The 19,471-nt window shown below is 34.1% G+C and overlaps 1 protein-coding gene across 11 annotated transcripts in view; it reads left to right on the top strand.

Annotated features, from left to right (window-relative positions):
* Positions 1-16,383, top strand: part of LOC106077348 (beta-1,3-galactosyl-O-glycosyl-glycoprotein beta-1,6-N-acetylglucosaminyltransferase 4-like) — a 68,771-nt gene extending 52,388 nt beyond the window's left edge. For 10 of the 11 annotated variants that reach the window (XM_056020458.1, XM_056020452.1, XM_056020450.1 and 7 more), the window contains 4 exons: positions 4,590-4,855; positions 10,473-10,603; positions 12,421-12,654; positions 14,813-16,383. In XM_056020458.1, coding sequence (XP_055876433.1) covers positions 4,590-4,855; positions 10,473-10,603; positions 12,421-12,654; positions 14,813-15,102 — 921 coding nt within the window. In that variant the 3' untranslated portion in view covers positions 15,103-16,383. The remainder of the gene's footprint in view (positions 1-4,589; positions 4,856-10,472; positions 10,604-12,420; positions 12,655-14,812) is intronic. The other variant, XR_008776577.1, reaches the window with a different exon arrangement.
* Positions 16,384-19,471: the final 3,088 nt, after the last annotated feature.

The raw sequence follows: 19,471 nt of genomic DNA, 5'->3' as shown, positions 1-19,471 counted from the left end.
ATTATTCTAAGCTACGACTATGTTAATTAATCTAAGCACAAGTTTTAATCCCGACTCGACCAGAGTTATGTTTACAGGTACCCCAAAATGATTGGACCATAACTCTCTGTGAAGGCTATAAGAATGACAGTTGCATTAACTCTTTCTCTCCTATCTGACGAGACCAACGTTCATTGCACCAGAATGTGGTAAATAATTACGGAGAGAAAGAGTTAAAATAGTACTCACTATTAAAGTATTACAAGCATTGCGATTTATTTAATAATAATAATAATAATAATAATCTTTATTATCCGTAAGGAAATTTGTCTTACAATTTGTGCATTACACCAAACAAAAAACATTATAACTATAAGAAACCAAAGTGTACATTCACACCAGACTCACTCATAATTTACATGTGACAAAGTGTGATAAAACATAGCCAAGGCCTTTTCGCTAACATTAAACGAAGACAGTTTTCTTAGTAGTCGTAATCTTTGCTGCCCTTTTTTGCTGATATAATCAGTATTTGCAGTAAAATTTAGTTTATTGTCTAGGATAGTACCAAGGTATTTAAAGGTTTGCACAATTTCAATAGTCTCTCCAGCTACAGAAACAATATCATTTCCCTTCTTGTCCCTACGAAAATCGATTATCATTTCTTTGGTTTTTTTTACATTTAATAATAAAAAATTATCTTTACAGTATTCCTCAATGTGTTCTAGTTCTTTGAAATACTCATTTACGTCTGAGCTCTCTGAGAGCAGGGCAAGAAGAGCCGCATCATCAGCGAATTTTGTGAAGGAGCAACAATAACTATCGGATTGAAAATCATTGGTGTACAAAATGAACCACAATGGCGATGTTACAGCCCCCTGGGGCGCCCCTGTGTTAACTATGCGTTCATTAGATATAACATTGTTTACCCTAACCCTCTGAGCTCTCTGGGTCAAAAATTCATTAGCCCATAGTATTATGTATGGACTAATCTGCAACGCTTTCATCTTTTCAATGAGTAAATGAAGTTGTATAGTGTTAAAAGCTGATGAGAAATCCATAAAGAGCAATCTTACATAAGTGTTCGGTAAGTCCAGATGTTTGTAGACACAGTTTAAAATATTTAGGATGGCATCGTCTACACCTTTACCCTTTTGGTAAGCATCATTTTTATTTTGTATTTTAATAATGCACAGACTCTTACAAACACTTATGTAGATTGATTTATCATGGAATATGGAAGAAACAAAATTAATTAAATTTGCCGATGTATGATTATATTATTGTGTTTTAGGTGTTTTATGAAGTTTTTTACACTTTAATTGCTGAAAGCCGTGTTGGTAGCTTTTACTTTGTTAACAAGGCTAATAGATCCTACAATAAAATGGTGTGCAAATGTTTAATTAGGTCTATTGATCCATTAAAACTTGTTTATGTTAGCAAAGGAATGTTTTATTGTACTGCTGTAAGCTAGTGACGTAAGCGGTGTCAATTTTTTTCCCTTTGACCTCATATGGAAAATCTTCATTCATAAAATATTCTAGTCAAAATTCATTTTTCGATAATGAAACATTTTCAAACCGATATAACGGTCGACCTCGAGTTTTCCTCTTGTGGGGAATTAGTTGAAATTTTTTACTCATTTATATACCTATACCTTGAAATTTTAACGAAAATTGTAAGAGTCGTTTTCAAAATAAAATATATTGTCACGTATCAATTTAAATAAAGTCTAGTTTGAAAAACTTAACATATTTATGCCCAGTATCGCACGTATCAAGTGTCCAAATTCCCCATGAATATATTTATATATATTTATATAAATACAAGAATTGCTCGCTTAAAAGTATAGGAATATCTCATCTCTAATATGTTACATATTCAGAGTATTAAAAGTTCATTGCCTTTGAATTATTTATTAATGTATAAGATTAAGGTTCTATTTAGATTCAGCGTGACTTCAAATGCAAATCGACAAGTCACGAATACAGACTTTAAAGGGAATGAGAGGGATCAAAATGTTGTTTAAGTTGAATGCTAAATTATCTAAAGAAGTCAGTTCATTATTGGAAAAATTTTGAACAGTATTTAATATTTTTCGCTTGTAACCTTAGATCAGGGGTGGGCAACCTTTTTGTATCGAGGGCCGCATTAACAAAATTTTGGGAATGGGGGGCCGCATATATGTATATATATATATATATATATATATATATATATATATATATATATATATATATATATATATATATATATATATATATATATATATATGTGTGTGTGTGTGTGTGTGTGTGTGTGTATACTTACAACTTAGAAAAATACGCTAGTTAACTGTATAATGTCTTTTAATTCATATTTATACTGTATTATACATTCACTTCTCCTTTTTTTTCACATTCCAAATTGAGGAATTACTAGAGTTAGCAATTTCTGAAACCAATTTAACGATTTTTTTTAAATTGTTATTGTCTTTTCATATTACAACATTTCACCACAAATGTACAGTTGTACTTAATGTGAGGAATTTAACTATTTACACTCGTACGTAATGTTCCTGAATTGTGGAACTAGCTTTCTAGTTGTTATACTTATGACTGCTGTCAAATTATAGTCATTCACCATCGACCTGTGATTACACTTGTTTATTTTCCACAAGAAAAATACTTGTTCACATATGTATGTGTACCAAAATAATGTTAAAACTTAGCTGCAAAGTTTTTTTAAAGTGTGGAAATACAGCTTCTGGCACCTATTAAGCTACCGTGGAAGTACTGACTTGAACTTCTCTTACAGGTTATAATTTGCATGGTGTTATGTTCTCTGGAGCTGAATCAGCTTCTGCACTAAATGGTGAGCTGATGGTATTGAAAACTGGTTCTTGACGTCTTAAAATTTGCCTTCATACATTTCATAATTAATGAATTTAAATAAGTCTGGTAATATTAACCATTTCACTAGAAATATTTTCACCTTTCAACAAATAAAATTACAAAACCTATTTTCCCCTGCTGGCCTGGAGAAATTGGAAAGCCTTGTTTGAAAAGATTTAACATGCATTACATAAGCAAGCAGCCCATTGCAATAGCTACCATGAAAAACATAAAATGTCTTCCACTCTTCATTAGAAATATTAGTTTCAAAGTCACAGTCAATATCCTTCTTAGAATATGGACATTTCTTCTTTGAGAATTTATATTCTTCTCATTACCTTGCCCATGCTAAGCCAGCGGATGCATCGGAATATTTAGTTTATATATCTACAAGTACTTTTCTATACTGCCTGTGATTATGACCGTGAGTCTGATGTTTTTATTAGGTAAGTAGGTTTCGCATAATAGCAAGAGAATTCATGCAGCTTTGTGCAAACTTTACTGTTTAGAGTTTATGGTTGGGATATTCTTTAAAAAAAAAAAAAAAAAGTTTTTCTCAGTCAAAGATCGAGCTCCATCAGTTGTTACACTTGCCATCTTGTTCCAATCATACCCAACATTCAACACAGTTCTTCAAAGCATTGAAGAAATACTGGCCTGAGATTGTGTTATATAATGAGAGAGTTTCGATAATTTGAAGGGAAATTTAGAATTATTTTTAATAGATTAGCATTTTTATATGTATATACTGAGGGTACACATGATTTCTGTAGGTATTCATGGGCCGCATAAAACACTTCAGCGGGCCGCATTTTGCCCACCCCTGCCTTAGATGATATTTTTACAAAGCTTATGTCAAGTCACTCTGTCTGTCTGTCTGCTAAAAGTTTTATACAGGTTATTTCTCCTACACCTAATCTCGGATCAAGCTGAAGTTTTACAGTTATTTCGTTTACAGGACAACACAAGAATCAATTAAAAAAAAACAATTAGTCAATTAACTATTAATTATAAATTATTTTGTTTGGTTTCTCAATAGTTATTGACTGAAGTGGTGATATAAGATGAATTAGTCCCCTTTGTTGGTAGTCGTCTGAGTCTTAGTGAACACAAACCTGAAAAATAGATCATTAGAGAACTCTACAATCTAACTTGTTCATAAGCTCTCCACTAGCAGAGTGGTTACTTTGTTGGCTTGAAAAGCATGAGAAGGCTTGAGCCAAGTACGCTTGATATAAGCTGTGTTTATATATACATATATTTTCTTGTTTACCAATGCGCGAGTGCCCAGATATAGTAACAATGAGTACGTGGTGTTGTTGTACATTTTGGTTCTGTGTGACCTATTATATAGACTTACATCCATAGAAGTCTTGGATTCCAAAATGGCATATATTTCTGTAAAATGAATGGTTTACATAATTAATTTTAAAAAAACATTCAACGGTTCGCTTCCAGAAAAGAAAAAGTCGCTGTTGACTTTCTTAAGGACTGTGACGAAGATAGCACTTTCCCAGGCCCCGTTGAGTCTTGCTGTTACATCAGAACTTTGCAAGCTGGAAAATATGTTTAACTCGGATTTTTAATATCTATCATTTTTGTGACCTAAACGTGACGGACTGACAGACAGACCACACCAAACTAAGAACGGCTTTTCGCCTTTCGAGGGCCGCTAATAAGAATCTTTTTATCTTTGAATTTATTGGCGATTTTTGTTTTACTCTTCACTACGGACAGGTTTTGTTTCTCCTCCGGGCCATCTACCGGCCACACAATGTCTACTGTCTGAGCGTGGACACCAAGAGCAGTGTTGAGTTCCTGGACGCTGTCCGTTCTGTGTCCAAATGTTTGCCCAATGTTTTTGTGGCCAGCAAGCTAGAGAGCATCGTGTACGCTGGATTCTCCAGACTGATGGCGGACATTAACTGTATGGAAGATCTACTTCAACATCCTATCAAGTGGAAGTATGTGGTCAACCTGCCTGGACAACAGTTTCCATTAAGGTATTGCAAAGACGTTGTAGTTGTTAAAAGTGACCATTACAAAACTATTTCATTGTGTTTATCTTACTAATACGTCGACTAAAAAAAAACGATGAAACTTCAATATTAAAGGGAAACTTTTGGTTTTTTGGTTTTGACATTTTGTTATAGAATGTGTTTTGATTTACAGATAATGTATTATTCTTTTTTTTTTTAATTTGCAATAATAACTTTGTAATTGATGTTTTTCTGATGTGATTTTCCTGCGCATCCAAAACGATCAGATTTTCACCGGGTTTCTATGTGACGTCACACGAACCTATTAATTTAATCTATTCACTTATTGTATAGCGGGAGAGTGGAGACAATATAGTAAAGTTTACATTTTCGTAAACAAAATCTATCTTCGTCTATGCAATTAGATCTAGGATCTTGTAAGCAAAGAAAAAAATGCGTGTTAAAGTAGATTTACATGCTTGACTAACCACGGCAGTGTGTATTTTCTCGCCTGACCACTCAACACACATAAACACTCTCGCTTGGTTGTCTTGTCATGACCGATTACACTTAGTCTCGACTAGCCTTACACTGACCAGTTTGTTCGAATCAGTCAGACACTCGATCTATTTACTTTTTAGGACAGGGCTAGGGGCTTAGATGAAAATGTTAGTTTTTTTATCGAGTTGGTTATCCTAAGGCTTTTAGATTTCTCTCTATATTATAACTGTACCATAGCTCTTGACTAGGCCGTCACTAAGCCTAAAAGCTAATGTAAGAATGAAGCGATACGATTGGTTAAATCTAGTTTCCTTTTCAGTATTGTTGAGGGAAGTGACGTATGCCTAACCTAAAAACAAAATCTCAAAGAATCCTTTTTTTTTTTTTTTTTTTTTTTGAAATGTCAAGAATTTACTGTCTAATTTATTAAATATAAATGATTCTAAGCATTTAAATACAAAATGGTAAAATGTTTACTATAATAATTTTTTACGCAGAATTTAAATATGTCAATAACACAATTTTTGTAAAACCTTGAAACGTTTCGTTATTTCTCAAATAACATAGAATATAAGGTCTACTTCCGGTTTGAAACTATTTCAAATTAACACTCTCCTACTCAACAAAATACACGACACAAAATTGCGAAGTGATACATTACAAAATTGTGTATTGTTTGGTTCTGAAACAAAAAAAAAATAATCATCAATTATTCGTGAAAAAAAAATCCACGTAGATTATTTCAAGCCACTGGTAAATATTGATCTCATGTATAATCGTTACCAAACCCAGAGCACAAATGATTAGAAGAATGATCAACTCACTGACAGAGAAGTAAAATATGAATACATACCTTTTTTAAAAGCAAAGCTCACGTTGAGTAAGATAGCATCAATTATTAGAATCAATCATGCAATTAATTTTTATAGATCTAGATTCTAGACGAACAATAAATTTGTGTGATCGAAAATATTTGTATTAATCGTTTTGATTTAGCGCATTTTTCATGCTTGTAGAATGCTCAGTACGCTGTGGGTCCAATCACTTGTGTGGAGCGTTTGGATTGAGGAGGGGTGAAATGGGGATCTGTAAGAAGGTTTCGAGTTCTGGAACCTTCATGTCGGAAGGCCGACGCATCAGCCAATGAGCTATTCAAATAGGCCCTACTTATAAAAATAGAAGTTTGGTAATTTAAATAAAGTCAATAGTTGAAAATTTTAGCGAAAGACCTAATTCTCAACACATGGCTTATCTCCCTTAACTTGGTGAATGTTCTACACACGGTATATGCCGTTAAAAACAGAATTAGTTAATTACGACCAATTGATTAACTGACTAATTTTTTATTGATTCATGTGTTGTCATCAAAATGAATAATTTCAGTTTCTACTTGACCCTAGAATTGGAAGTAGTAGAAATAGCTTCAGAGAGACAGAATGAGCTAATATAAGCTTTGTAATATATTTGGTGATATTCTTTAAAAGTTTGATATTAATCTTCATCATTGAACTAGATTTAAAGCAACATAATAACAGATAACACTACCAATTGTACATGTAGATATGTCCTCAATGTTATCTTCAGGCTACATGGAATATCACACCTTCCCTAATCTGGCTCTTGGGCATACATATTGTTACAACTGTAGTGGTGACATGGATAGGTGTAACCGTGTATGTAATCAGCTGAAACATGTGACTCGTATTGCGAACAGTTAACCGTGGCGAGTGACGTCTGGCGACTCTTCAGGAAAGTACTGTGCAAATCACCGTGGGGTGGTCATGTGGTTATCTAGAATGAACCGGCGATACGTCGGTGGCATTTCTATCGTATTCGAGAAGGCAGTCGCGGACCATACATAAAAAGAGAGTGTCAGAGTCAAGACGATTTATTATGATGCAGTGAGTCCAGTGTGAAGTCAGCCCGGTACAGTAGAGTCCAGTGTGAAGTCAGCCCGGTACAGTAGAGTCCAGTGTGAAGTCAGCCCGGTACAGTAGAGTCCAGTGTGAAGTTGGCCCGGTACAGTAGAGTCCAGTGTGAAGTTGGCCCGGTACAGTAGAGTCCAGTGTGAAGTTGGCCCAATATAGTCGAGTCCAGTACGAGTTCAAAACGAAGAAGAGAGGTCATTAGAGTTTAGTATAGCTCCACAATTATCTGCAGTGAAGCATTTGTACATTCAGTGTTTCATGTGGCCATTGCACAGTATTGACTGTGAATTATTAGACAATAAAGAATTACGTTATTTGGAGACCGAATCGCAAAGTTCCTTCATTGAATGTTGTTCTTGTTTGCATCTATATTGTTATCGGTATAGGAATAATGCTGTGATCGACATTTATTGTCAAATAGAATTTCCATTTATTTGAACGAATAAAATTATTGTATATTATCTGACAACCCAGGATCCAAATACATAACAACATTTTTCTCTCTGAAGTAGAATAATTCTTTAAGTAGAATTCGTGAAAAGATTGAACACACACTGTATAAGAAGCATTACTAAACTTTATAATTCAAATTCAATAACAAATTCATAACAGAAGACTCAATAAACAAAACAGAGCTTGAAATGTATGGACTGAATGTGCAGTGATATAAGCTTGACACCTTAATTTATAGTTATTTAGTGTAGCTGTGTAGCAACTTTTAGCTTCTAGAATCCAATGTGTGAAAACATAGATAGATAGATAGATAGATAGATAGATAGATAGATAGATAGATAGATAGATAGATAGATAGATAGATAGATAGATAGATAGATAGATAGATAGATAGATAGATAGATAGAGTGGCGGGGGGGTGCGTCCGCACCGGGTGACACCCGTTAGGGGGGTGACACCCTAGTGAAAAAAAATGCACTTTTGAAATAACTGACAATTTAAAAATAGTAAATGTCAGTGGCTAAATATTGGAACATGTTATTCACACTTGATAAATAGATCTATATATATTTTTAAAAATATTTCGGCTAAACATATTTTTTTATGAAATTCTAAAAATTGTCCAAGACGTTACATCATACTTTATATTAATTGCAGATGTGAAACTTTACTTTCAGCTATATATTAGCTGCATATATATATAAACACTGTTTTGATTTTTAACAATGTTTTTATCGAAACTGTTGAAATAGTAGCTAGCATCGTAATATCAAGATGCCAGCCAATTGTCACTGTTTTACAATTGACGACATTCTTCAGGCATAAAATATTATTGAAATCTCACATATAATTAATGTAAATTGTATAGAATTGGAAAGTAGATAAAGGACAATTGAGATATCTGAAGATGATGATGTAATTTCCGAAGTTCAATGTCAAAGAAACTCTAGCCAAGATGAAGGAAATGTTACAAAAATCAGTTGAATGCTATAGACTTCAATATTTTAGGGGACAGTTTCTTTATGCCGTTTGCCAATTTCACATGAATTGCGTAGAAAGTTATCCAGAGCAAAAGGAAAAGTACACTGGTTGTTATTATTGCAACATCAACAGACGTATGAAAACTAGTCATCAGGATTGGAAAATTGGAAAACAAGAACCTCCAGCTACAAATACATTAGACAAGAGAGTCGTTGCTATGTGTGGTGTCAAGAATAATGGAAGGATATATTGCACGGATTGTTTCTATAACATCAGAATAGTTGACATTCATTTCGTGACCATTTTAACGACAAGTCTTTATTGAATATAGAAATTCTATGAAGATGATGGAAATGTTGTGTACTGAAAGTGTATCTATAATGTGGAAATGTTGTGTACTGAAAGTGTATCTATAATGTGGAAATGTTGTGTACTGAAAGTGTATCTATAATGTGGAAATGTTGTGTACTGAAAGTGTATCTATAATGTGGAAATGTTGTGTACTGAAAGTGTATCTATAATGTGGAAATGTTGTGTACTGAAAGTGTATCTATAATGTGGAAATGTTGTGTACTGAAAGTGTATCTATAATGTGGAAAAGTTGTGTACTGAAAGTGTATCTATAATGTGGAAAAGTTTATCAATGTTTCAGAAAACCACGTAAAAGATATACTTAGAAGAGTCATAATTACTGTATTTTGTTTGAAAGCACACCTGTTAGAGTACACACTGATCAGATTCATAACTTAAAAGATTCTAAGGGAGAAAACGTTAGTATGATCTACTTAATATCTTAATATCTTCTCAATATCTTGAAATGAATGAGCTTGACTTTAGGATATGTCGAGTTCAGGAATATAAACCAACGTAGCTTCTGTGTTTGGAGGCGCGGTGACTGAGTGGTAAAGCTGCACCGAGGGTTCCGGGATTTTAGGGCGCCTCCGAGTCCACCCTGCCCTAATGGGTACCCGACACTAGTTGGGGAAAAGTAAAGGCATTCTTTTTCAGAAAATGCTTCTTTCTTAAATTTTTGGTACAGTGGTAATAATTTTTGCGTTTTAAAATTACAGCCTTTAGAGGCGCCGCCTAAGATCTATTGCCAGATGACTTTTATTTTACCTATCTTGGCTTTATTTTTTTAAGGGGAAGATGTACTAGAAGGCCAAAGATACATAAGAGTAGGCCTACCTTTAAACTATTGACAAAGTGGGGGCTAATCCAACTTTTTCTTTAACAAAAGCATAACACGTTCGACAATGGAACATACGACATTTTCACAACGGGCAAATTTATTAAAGACATTCACTGTGAGTAATTAGTTTTCACGTTTTGAAATCAAGAAAAGAAAAAAAAAACATTGTAATTAACTTAAGGTTTCATTTTAGCAAAGTTGAACTATAGATAAATTTTAACCACTGAATTTAAAAATTTAATTGACGCTCACCCTAGTGACGCCACTAGATAGATAGATTAGATAGATAGATAGATAGATAGATAGATAGATAGATAGATAGATAGATAGATAGATAGATAGATAGATAGATAGATAGATAGATAGATAGATAGATAAGTTGTTTTAACTCTTTTTGTTTTGGTCTACTCTTCCAAAGTTGTTTTTTTTATAATTATGATTAAAGGCAAACAAAAAAAGTTTCTAATTAAAAAAACAACAACACGCTAGAATGAAACACTTGTCCCTTTCATTGCTTCCATCTTCACCACACTTTCGACAAAAGAAAAATGTGTATTGAGATGTCTATTGGTCATGTGTTCCATAGAAGCAATCTGGAGCTTGTTAAAATCTTCCAATTGTACAATGGAGCCAATGATGTGGAAGGTATCACCGGAAAACGGATGATGGCAATGAGATTTATGTGGAGACATGATTACGTCACCAACAACGTCACAGGTTAGTGTTTTGAACACAACGGGTTCGAGAGTAGAGGCAGTGAGTTTGCAATAATGCTAGATAGCCATTTGTCAAGCTATGTCTGCTTCATCCTTTGATCTAATATTCTATAAGCGCCATGCCACACAAAACACGAGAGCGCACTGATCATTAAATGATTCATTTCAAAATGTATTAATTAATTGAAACTTTTATTTTGGATTGGCAAAACTACAAAAATTAATATGGCGATCATGAATGCTTTTTTTGTTGTCTGACTCTCTGACATCGCATTCCTAGCCATACATCTTTCTCACACTATTTCTAAATGTCTGACTCTCTGACATCGCATTCCTACCCATACATCTTTCTCACACTATTTCTAAATGTCTGACTCTCTGACATCGCATTCCTACCCATACATCTTTCTCACTCTATTTCTAAATGTCTGACTCTCTGACATCGCATTCCTAGCCATACATCTGTCTCACTCTATTTCTAAATGTCTGACTCTCTGACATCGCATTCCTACCCATACATCTTTCTCACTCTATTTCTAAATGTCTGACTCTCTGACATCGCATTCCTACCCATACATCTTTCTCACTCTATTTCTAAATGTCTGACTTTCTGACATCGCATTCCTACCCATACATCTTTCTCACTCTATTTCTAAATGTCTGACTCTGACATCGCATTCCTACCCATACATCTTTCTCACTCTATTTCTAAATGTCTGACTCTCTGACATCGCATTCCTACCCATACATCTTTCTCACTCTATTTCTAAATGTCTGACTTTCTGACATCGCATTCCTACCCATACATCTTTCTCACTCTATTTCTAAATGTCTGACTCTGACATCGCATTCCTACCCATACATCTTTCTCACTCTATTTCTAAATGTCTGACTCTCTGACATCGCATTCCTACCCATACATCTTTCTCACTCTATTTCTAAATGTCTGACTCTCTGACATCGCATTCCTAGCCATACATCTTTCTCACACTATTTCTAAATGTCTGACTCTCTGACATCGCATTCCTAGCCATACATCTTTCTCACACTATTTCTAAATGTCTGACTCTCTGACATCGCATTCCTACCCATACATCTTTCTCACACTATTTCTAAATGTTTGACTTACAACAGTTTTTATTCCACGAAACTAAAGATTAAAAAAAAAGGTTTATCTGATAATAAAATGTCCATCTGGCCCAGTGTTTTGTTCATGCAAAGTATTACCTTGTAGTCTTTGTTTTAGTACATTAGTAGTACATTAGTAACTACAGGACCTGTATGGAACCAAATCACAGTGTTATTTTAAGTCTTCACTTATGTATATCTGCAGTAGCTTCGATAGATTTAGCAGATTTGTTGTAGTGATATGAACATAGTACATACTGTCATGAATAAAACACACAGACCCACAGGTTGAACCATTTACACTTTCAGTAAGTAAATCAAACAAGAGTACTTCGTTGCTTGAATCACAAACACGAGTTCCCATGCAACAGATTTGTTACGTAAACGAACCAACCTCGACACTGTGTTCGGCTTTTCTTTCTATACTATTTCTCATCCTTGTGTAGAGTCTCGTAGACATTTTTTGACAGCGCATTGTGACTTCCTAGAATGTTTTGGCATATTTCTGAATGCCATTACTAAAACAGATACATACATGACGTCTTACACATTTAAATGTTCAGTGGGGGTAAAATATATTAATAGACGGGTCAAACTAATTATCTATTTCAATGTCAACAAAGTTTAATGCTATGTGACAACAGAATACAATCAACGAAATAAAAACAAAATGTTATTTATTTTTAATAGGGGATGTCCGTTTGGTCAGCAGCGGCATTAAAAACAGACCCCCACCACATGGAATAGACATAGTCAAAGGTAGCGCTTACGGGACATTTTCCAGAGACTTTATCGATTTTGTGATCAACCATCAAATAGCCAAAGATTTTCTGGAGTGGTGTAAGACTGTCTTAAGTCCTGATGAGTACTTTTGGGCAACATTGCATCACAGTAAAGTTGTTAATGTGCCTGGAGGTTATACTGGTAAACTTGACTTCTTGGAATATTTTATGTGTATAGATAGAGAGAGAAATTATTTTATAAACTTAAGTTGATTGGTTGTTGTAGAAAAAATAAGCACCTACTTGCATTAGGATACATTTTTTTTCTATCTAACCCAGTGATTCTCCAACTTTTTCTTTAGCGGAACACTTCACACATTCTGAGTATTTAGTGGAACACTTTGCTTAGTTTTTGAGAGAGATTAATTCACGTGGTGGCCTTCTAGCTAATTAATTAATAAGTTCGTGGAACACAAGGGTTTCTCAGAACACAGTTTGGAAAACACTAATCAAACCTATTACACGTCTTTTTTTTTCGCAAGGCATCTTATCAAATGTTCTTTAAGACAGCGGTTAGTGTGGCCAGCACAACGACCGAGCGCTTTCGTGTTTTACATAACATCTTAGATTTAAACTAATGATGAACTTGGTAGTGAAATAGATAACAAACAAAATGGAAACGCAAAAGAAAATAAGTAAATCACTATTCATTGAGCTAATGCAAAGACTTTTCGGTGTTTCTCAGTTGCTCTTCCACTGATTGTTGTTGTTTTTTTTAGGCTGTTACATGTTGGGTTTTTTTTTGACGAGAGAGTATCTACGTGTTGGGCCAAATAAACAACGTTTGATAGTGTTCATGCAACTTCATTTCTGCTGGAGTTCGGTATCGAACTTGTATTTATATATGTATGTTAAACAAAGAGTATGTAACATCAGCACATCAGCAATCTTATAATACAAGTCTGCAATACCCTTAAAGAATGCAACCAGTCTCTCTACTTGTAGATCAGATGATTCAGATCATAGGCGTAGTAGGGGTGGGGGGTTGGGGTTCACTCCACCCAAGAAATTCCCCCATTCTTTGTGACTGATTTTTGCTTTGATTGTGTTCATTTTAGGTGAGATTTTAATGTTAAAATATCACTTGCTCCAGCGCAGACAGAGGGGGTTTTGAGTTTAAAATCCCCCTCAAGGGGATTTTGAAGTTAAAACCTCCTCTTCTATAAAAAAAATAATGCAAAGGACATTCAACAAATTTCATGAGCGTAGCCAAGTGGATTTTGAGTTCAAAACCCCCTCCAAAATTTGTTTTAATGAAAAAAAAAACAAAACCTATTCAATATAAGACTCAAGCATACAATAGTCATCATATTATATGAGCGTAGCCAATAGGGGTTTAGTGTTTAAAAAACCCCTCCAGAGGGGTTTGAAGCTAAAAACCACATCTTCAAAATAAAATTAAAGCAAACTACATACACAAAATCCTATGAGCGTAGCCAATGGGTTTTGAGTTTAAAACCCTCTCCCGTTGGTTTTAAGTTTACCCCCCCCCCCCTATAGATAGTTTTGGAGTGAAAACCCCCCTCTTCATTATTATTCTAAAGCAAACTACAGTCACCATACTCTACGATTGCAGCTAATAGGGGTTTTGACTTTGTTTAAAAAAAAAAACTATAGATTTTTTTAACTTAAAATCCACAAACAGATGGTTTTGACGATAAAACTTCCCTTTGCGATATAAAATCTAAAGCTAATTGCAGTTACCAAATCCCATGAGCGTAGCCAAGTGGGGTTACACATATCTACCCGACGCTGGGCTCCATTAATAAAGTGCGGTGAATAGCAGCTTTGGTTTTTGAACTAATCTCCTTTAATAAGCAGGATACTTCAGAATATGTTGGTTTTTTTTTGTTTGTTTTAAATACCGGAAAAAAAGTGCTTGGCGGCTGGTGGAGCTCACAGCGCTGCCCCAAACCCTATTTCTGTCAAGGGCGTGGTGTAAACAGTTTTTCCACTAACTCCAGGAAGAACTTATTCCAGGGTAAAATAAACGTCTTCCGAAAGAATGGAGGGTCGGAATATAATAAAGATTAATTACGTACATACACACACACACACATATATATATTATATACACATAAGGCTGGAGGGGAGGAACAAAATCCCCCAAAACCTTCCCCCCCCCCGAAAAAAAAATCCTGGCTACGCTCATGATTCAGATAGTTTCTGTTATCTTTATAAACTTTTTTTTATTTTCAAGCAAGGATCATTCGAGAGTAAAATAGGGTGATAACGCCTGATATTTTCAACATTATTTGTTTTTTAAACATTGATTTTGAAAGTATTTTTGTCCACGACAGGTGTTCCTGATACCAAGCCGTGGTTATCTACATATGCTTCATGGGGGGGAGGAGGAGACCCCTGCGCGACCATCAGAATACGGTCCGTGTGTATCTTCAGCCCAGAGGACTTGCCGTTACTTATAAATCGCAAAGAAATGTTTGCCAACAAGTTCTATATTACTCACCACCCAGCAGTTCTTCACTGCCTGGACCAGCTCCTTTATAACGTAACATTCTCTGGAAGTACCAGAGATTTGAAACAGTATCAAGATCTTCCATTCGCTCTAAAGACCAGTCTTAAGTTATGAAATAATTGTTTCATCAAATTACGACCAGCAACATAAAGTTTCTTCATAAGAAAATACATGGGACAGAATCCAGTTACATTTTATTTTGATTAAACAGTGTCTCTCCCTTTTATTCCGTGTCATGAGTCTCCTGGCCTCTTTCCAATTCCGGTAGTGTTATTCTACCCACTTTTTTACACCCGCGAACAAAACAAAATAACTTTAAAATTTAGCAGTGAAAAGATTTATGCAGTTGAGAATCTCAGTCTCTTAGAAGTAGCTTGCCTAGGACGTACGTTTGATGTTCTGAAGAAGCGACTTCTAAAGCTCTGTGTAATTCTAATAATAAAAATTATATGTATTATTAATTTAGTTTTATACAAACTTTCGCACCTGGCCAACTTTACGTGACATGACTATATTGACAACATGTGGAATCACGCGCCCCAATGACATGAATGCCGATATGAGGAACACGCAAGCAGGGTCGTCCTGGTTTAGCTAGGTGCCACATAGTCACGAAGGACATTGGGACAGTGAACACTTGTTGGGAAAAAATTGCATTACTGGTGACCGATTGCTATGGAGTGCCACCTAATGAGCAGAATGGTGTGGGAGGATCTCAGTTTAAGCACGTGTGGTAGAGGATACAAGAGATCAGTATACGCAAGGCGTTTCTAGTGCTAACATTAAGATCTATCAGGGGCGCTCCACTCTATTCTATGTGCATTGATTACTGTGTTCAGAGCTCACCTTATCAACTCTCGAATTAAATCTTTTAGGTTCTCGTGTAGACAAAAGTTCACTCAACAAACATTTTTACAGACAAAAGTTCACTCAACAAACATTTTTACAGACAAAAGTTCACTCAACAAACATTTTTACAGACAAATGTTCACTCAACAAACATTTTTACAGACAAAAGTTCACTCAACAAACATTTTTACAGACAAAAGTTCACTCAACAAACATTTTTACAGACAAAACAAATAATAAAATATTTTGTTTTATTACTACAAAAATGGATTTAGCTTTATCAGCAAAATGATTACAATATTGTAATGAATAACTGCTAAAGTAATGCCGCCATGTTGTATGTATCAAATTGTAATTTAGCATGTAAATCATAATTTGTTCTATGCCTCTCACTCATATAATACTAAAGGATGTAACACTACAATGTCCTTTAGGTAGCCTCTAAAGGATGTAACACTACGATGTCCTTTAGATGGCCTGGAAGAGTATTATGTGTCTATGTTTCCCTCTATAAAATAGTAGATTTAATAAATGTTTATGTTTTTACTGTAAATGTGTGTGTTTTTTTTAATCTCATTTAATTTCAACAATAGTCCAGAACAAAGTTATTAGTTTATTTTTATTTTTTTAATAATTTGTTGACATGTATTGCCTTTAGAATAATTAGAAGTGAGAAACATACTAGCATGCGCAAACGCAGGTTCTGATGTGATTTCAAAGAGATGGATACAGACGTATACAACATCGTCTGCGTCTTTACAGTTTAGAAATGATGAAATTACCAAAGAATAAAAACTACGTGTTTTTTAAGCGGCCCCCGAAAGGGGAAAAGACGCTATTAGTTTTGTGTGGCCTGTCCGTCCGTCCGTCCGCCCCGTTTAGATCTCAGAAACTAGAAGAGAAAATGAAAATCGGAGATCATGATATTTTAGATCATTCAAAGTTCTGATGCAACGGCTACTTTTTTCTTTTCTGAAAGCGAAAAATTTAATTTTTTAAATCAATTATGTAAGCAGTTTTTTCATAAAGATACACTATTTTTACAACTTTTCACTATTAATAGTAACAAATCCTGGAGTCTATTTAGTAAGGGAGAAGAATATTTACCATTTTTAAACACATTTATGCAAATGGTTTTAGGTTTTTGTAAAAAAATAATTTTTTTTTACAATTGTATTGCTAAGTTATGTAAGTTCTGTCATACCAAATACCACATTTACAAAAAAAAAATGTTTAATTTTATTTTTAAAGAGAAAAAATCTATTTACTATGTAAATAAGTTAGACATAATTTAAAACAACAATTAATAAGTAGTTTTTCATATTATCGCGTGAACTGTAGAGTATACATGTGGACATAGAACAAAACTAAAGGAATTTTTCTTTTACGGAAATTTTTTTTTCTTGAGACTTTGAATAAAGAGACTGACCCTTTACAAAACAATTAGATCAATTAGATACTCATTATAAGACATCCGTTAGGCCAGGTTCACATCTAACTTCACATTCACTTTGACCTATCCCTTGGTCTGCTGGACCTTTGGGGCATCACACATAATCTGTCAACCTTCTTTCTCCATTCTTCTCTGTCATTTACCTTTGATAGAATTTCATTATGATATTCTTTCTGAAAATATTGATACCTGCCTTTTTACCTGCCTGGGTGGACCACTTCTGATAGAATTAAATACTGATATTCTTCTGAAAATATTGAAACCTGCCTTATTTCCTACCTGGGTGGACCCACTTCGGGGGCCCGATTTTGAGTTTGTGTTTCCACACAAACTGTCTTTGTAACCTTGTTTTGTCTTATATTTGTGTTTGGAACTCATAAAGGTTTTGAAGATGTTTACAATCAAAAGTTAGACGTTTGACTTTTTAAAGAGAACATTCTTAAAAGTCGTCAAATACAGTCAGAGAGAACAAGAAGAGAAAGCGATGTGAAGAGACAGGGCGATGTAAAGAAACCTCAGGAAAAAAAAACATGTAATAGAAAGAGGAAAATCAGGAGAGATTTTTAAATAAATAAACCTACTTAATGTCAAGGACTTAAGGTTGAAAGGTCACAGTTGCCAACATAAAAATGACTATTTGTTACAACAGGAGGAGCTTGGCAATCGGATCCAACAACATAACAAGTTTACACTAAATTATCAACTGTTTGTTGACACTTACAAAACTTATCAATACAGTCCAAGTATTTACACTAAATTATCAACTGTTTGTTTACACTTACAAAACGTATCAATACAGTCCAAATATTTACACTAAATTATCAACTGTTTGTTTACACTACAAAACGTATCAATACAGTCCAAGTATTTACACTAAATTATCAACTGTTTGTTTACACTACAAAACTTATCAATACAGTCCAAGTATTTACACTAAATTATCAACTGTTTGTTTACACTACAAAACTTATCAATACAGTCCAAGTATTTACACTAAATTATCAACTGTTTGTTTACGCTACAAAACGTATCAATACAGTCCAAGTATTTACACTAAATTATCAACTGTTTGTTGACACTACAAAACGTATCAATACAGTCCAAGTATTTACACTAAATTATCAACTGTTTGTTGACACTACAAAACGTATCAATACAGTCCAAGTATTTACACTAAATTATCAACTGTTTGTTTACACTACAAAACTTATCAATACAGTCCAAGTATTTACACTAAATTATCAACTGTTTGTTGACACTACAAAACGTATCAATACAGTCCAAGTATTTACACTAAATTATCAACTGTTTGTTGACACTACAAAACGTATCAATACAGTCCAAGTATTTACACTAAATTATTAACTGTTTGTTTACACTACAAAACGTATCAATACAGTCCAAGTATTTACACTAAATTATCAACTGTTTGTTGACACTACAAAACGTATCAATACAGTCCAAGTATTTACACTAAATTATCAACTGTTTGTTGACACTACAAAACTTATCAATACAGTCCAAGTATTTACACTAAATTATTAACTGTTTGTTTACACTACAAAACGTATCAATACAGTCCAAGTATTTACACTAAATTATCAACTGTTTGTTGACACTACAAAACGTATCAATACAGTCCAAGTATTTACACTAAATTATCAACTGTTTGTTGACACTACAAAACTTATCAATACAGTCCAAGTATTTACACTAAATTATTAACTGTTTGTTTACACTACAAAACGTATCAATACAGTCCAAGTATTTACACTAAATTATCAACTGTTTGTTGACACTACAAAACGTATCAATACAGTCCAAGTATTTACACTAAATTATCAACTGTTTGTTGACACTACAAAACGTATCAATACAGTCCAAGTATTTACACTAAATTATTAACTGTTTGTTTACACTACAAAACGTATCAATACAGTCCAAGTATTTACACTAAATTATTAACTGTTTGTTTACACTACAAAACGTATCAATACAGTACGAAGTATTTACACCAGAGACACCAAAAAGCCGCCAGTAATAAAAAAAAAAACGATGATGGCTGCATAATAATGAAATGGCTTGAACTGATTATTTAGGACAGGGATCTCAAACCTCTGGCTCGTGGCGTGATGCTATCGGCATCTTCAAAACTTCTACCCACACTGCACAATGAAGTCG

The sequence above is a fragment of the Biomphalaria glabrata genome, chromosome 2 (assembly GCF_947242115.1).
Source record: "Biomphalaria glabrata chromosome 2, xgBioGlab47.1, whole genome shotgun sequence".
In the NCBI taxonomy this organism is placed as follows: Eukaryota; Metazoa; Mollusca; class Gastropoda; family Planorbidae; genus Biomphalaria; species Biomphalaria glabrata.
The sequence above is the reverse complement of the archived record's forward strand: the minus strand, read 5'-3'. Positions and strand labels throughout refer to the sequence as shown.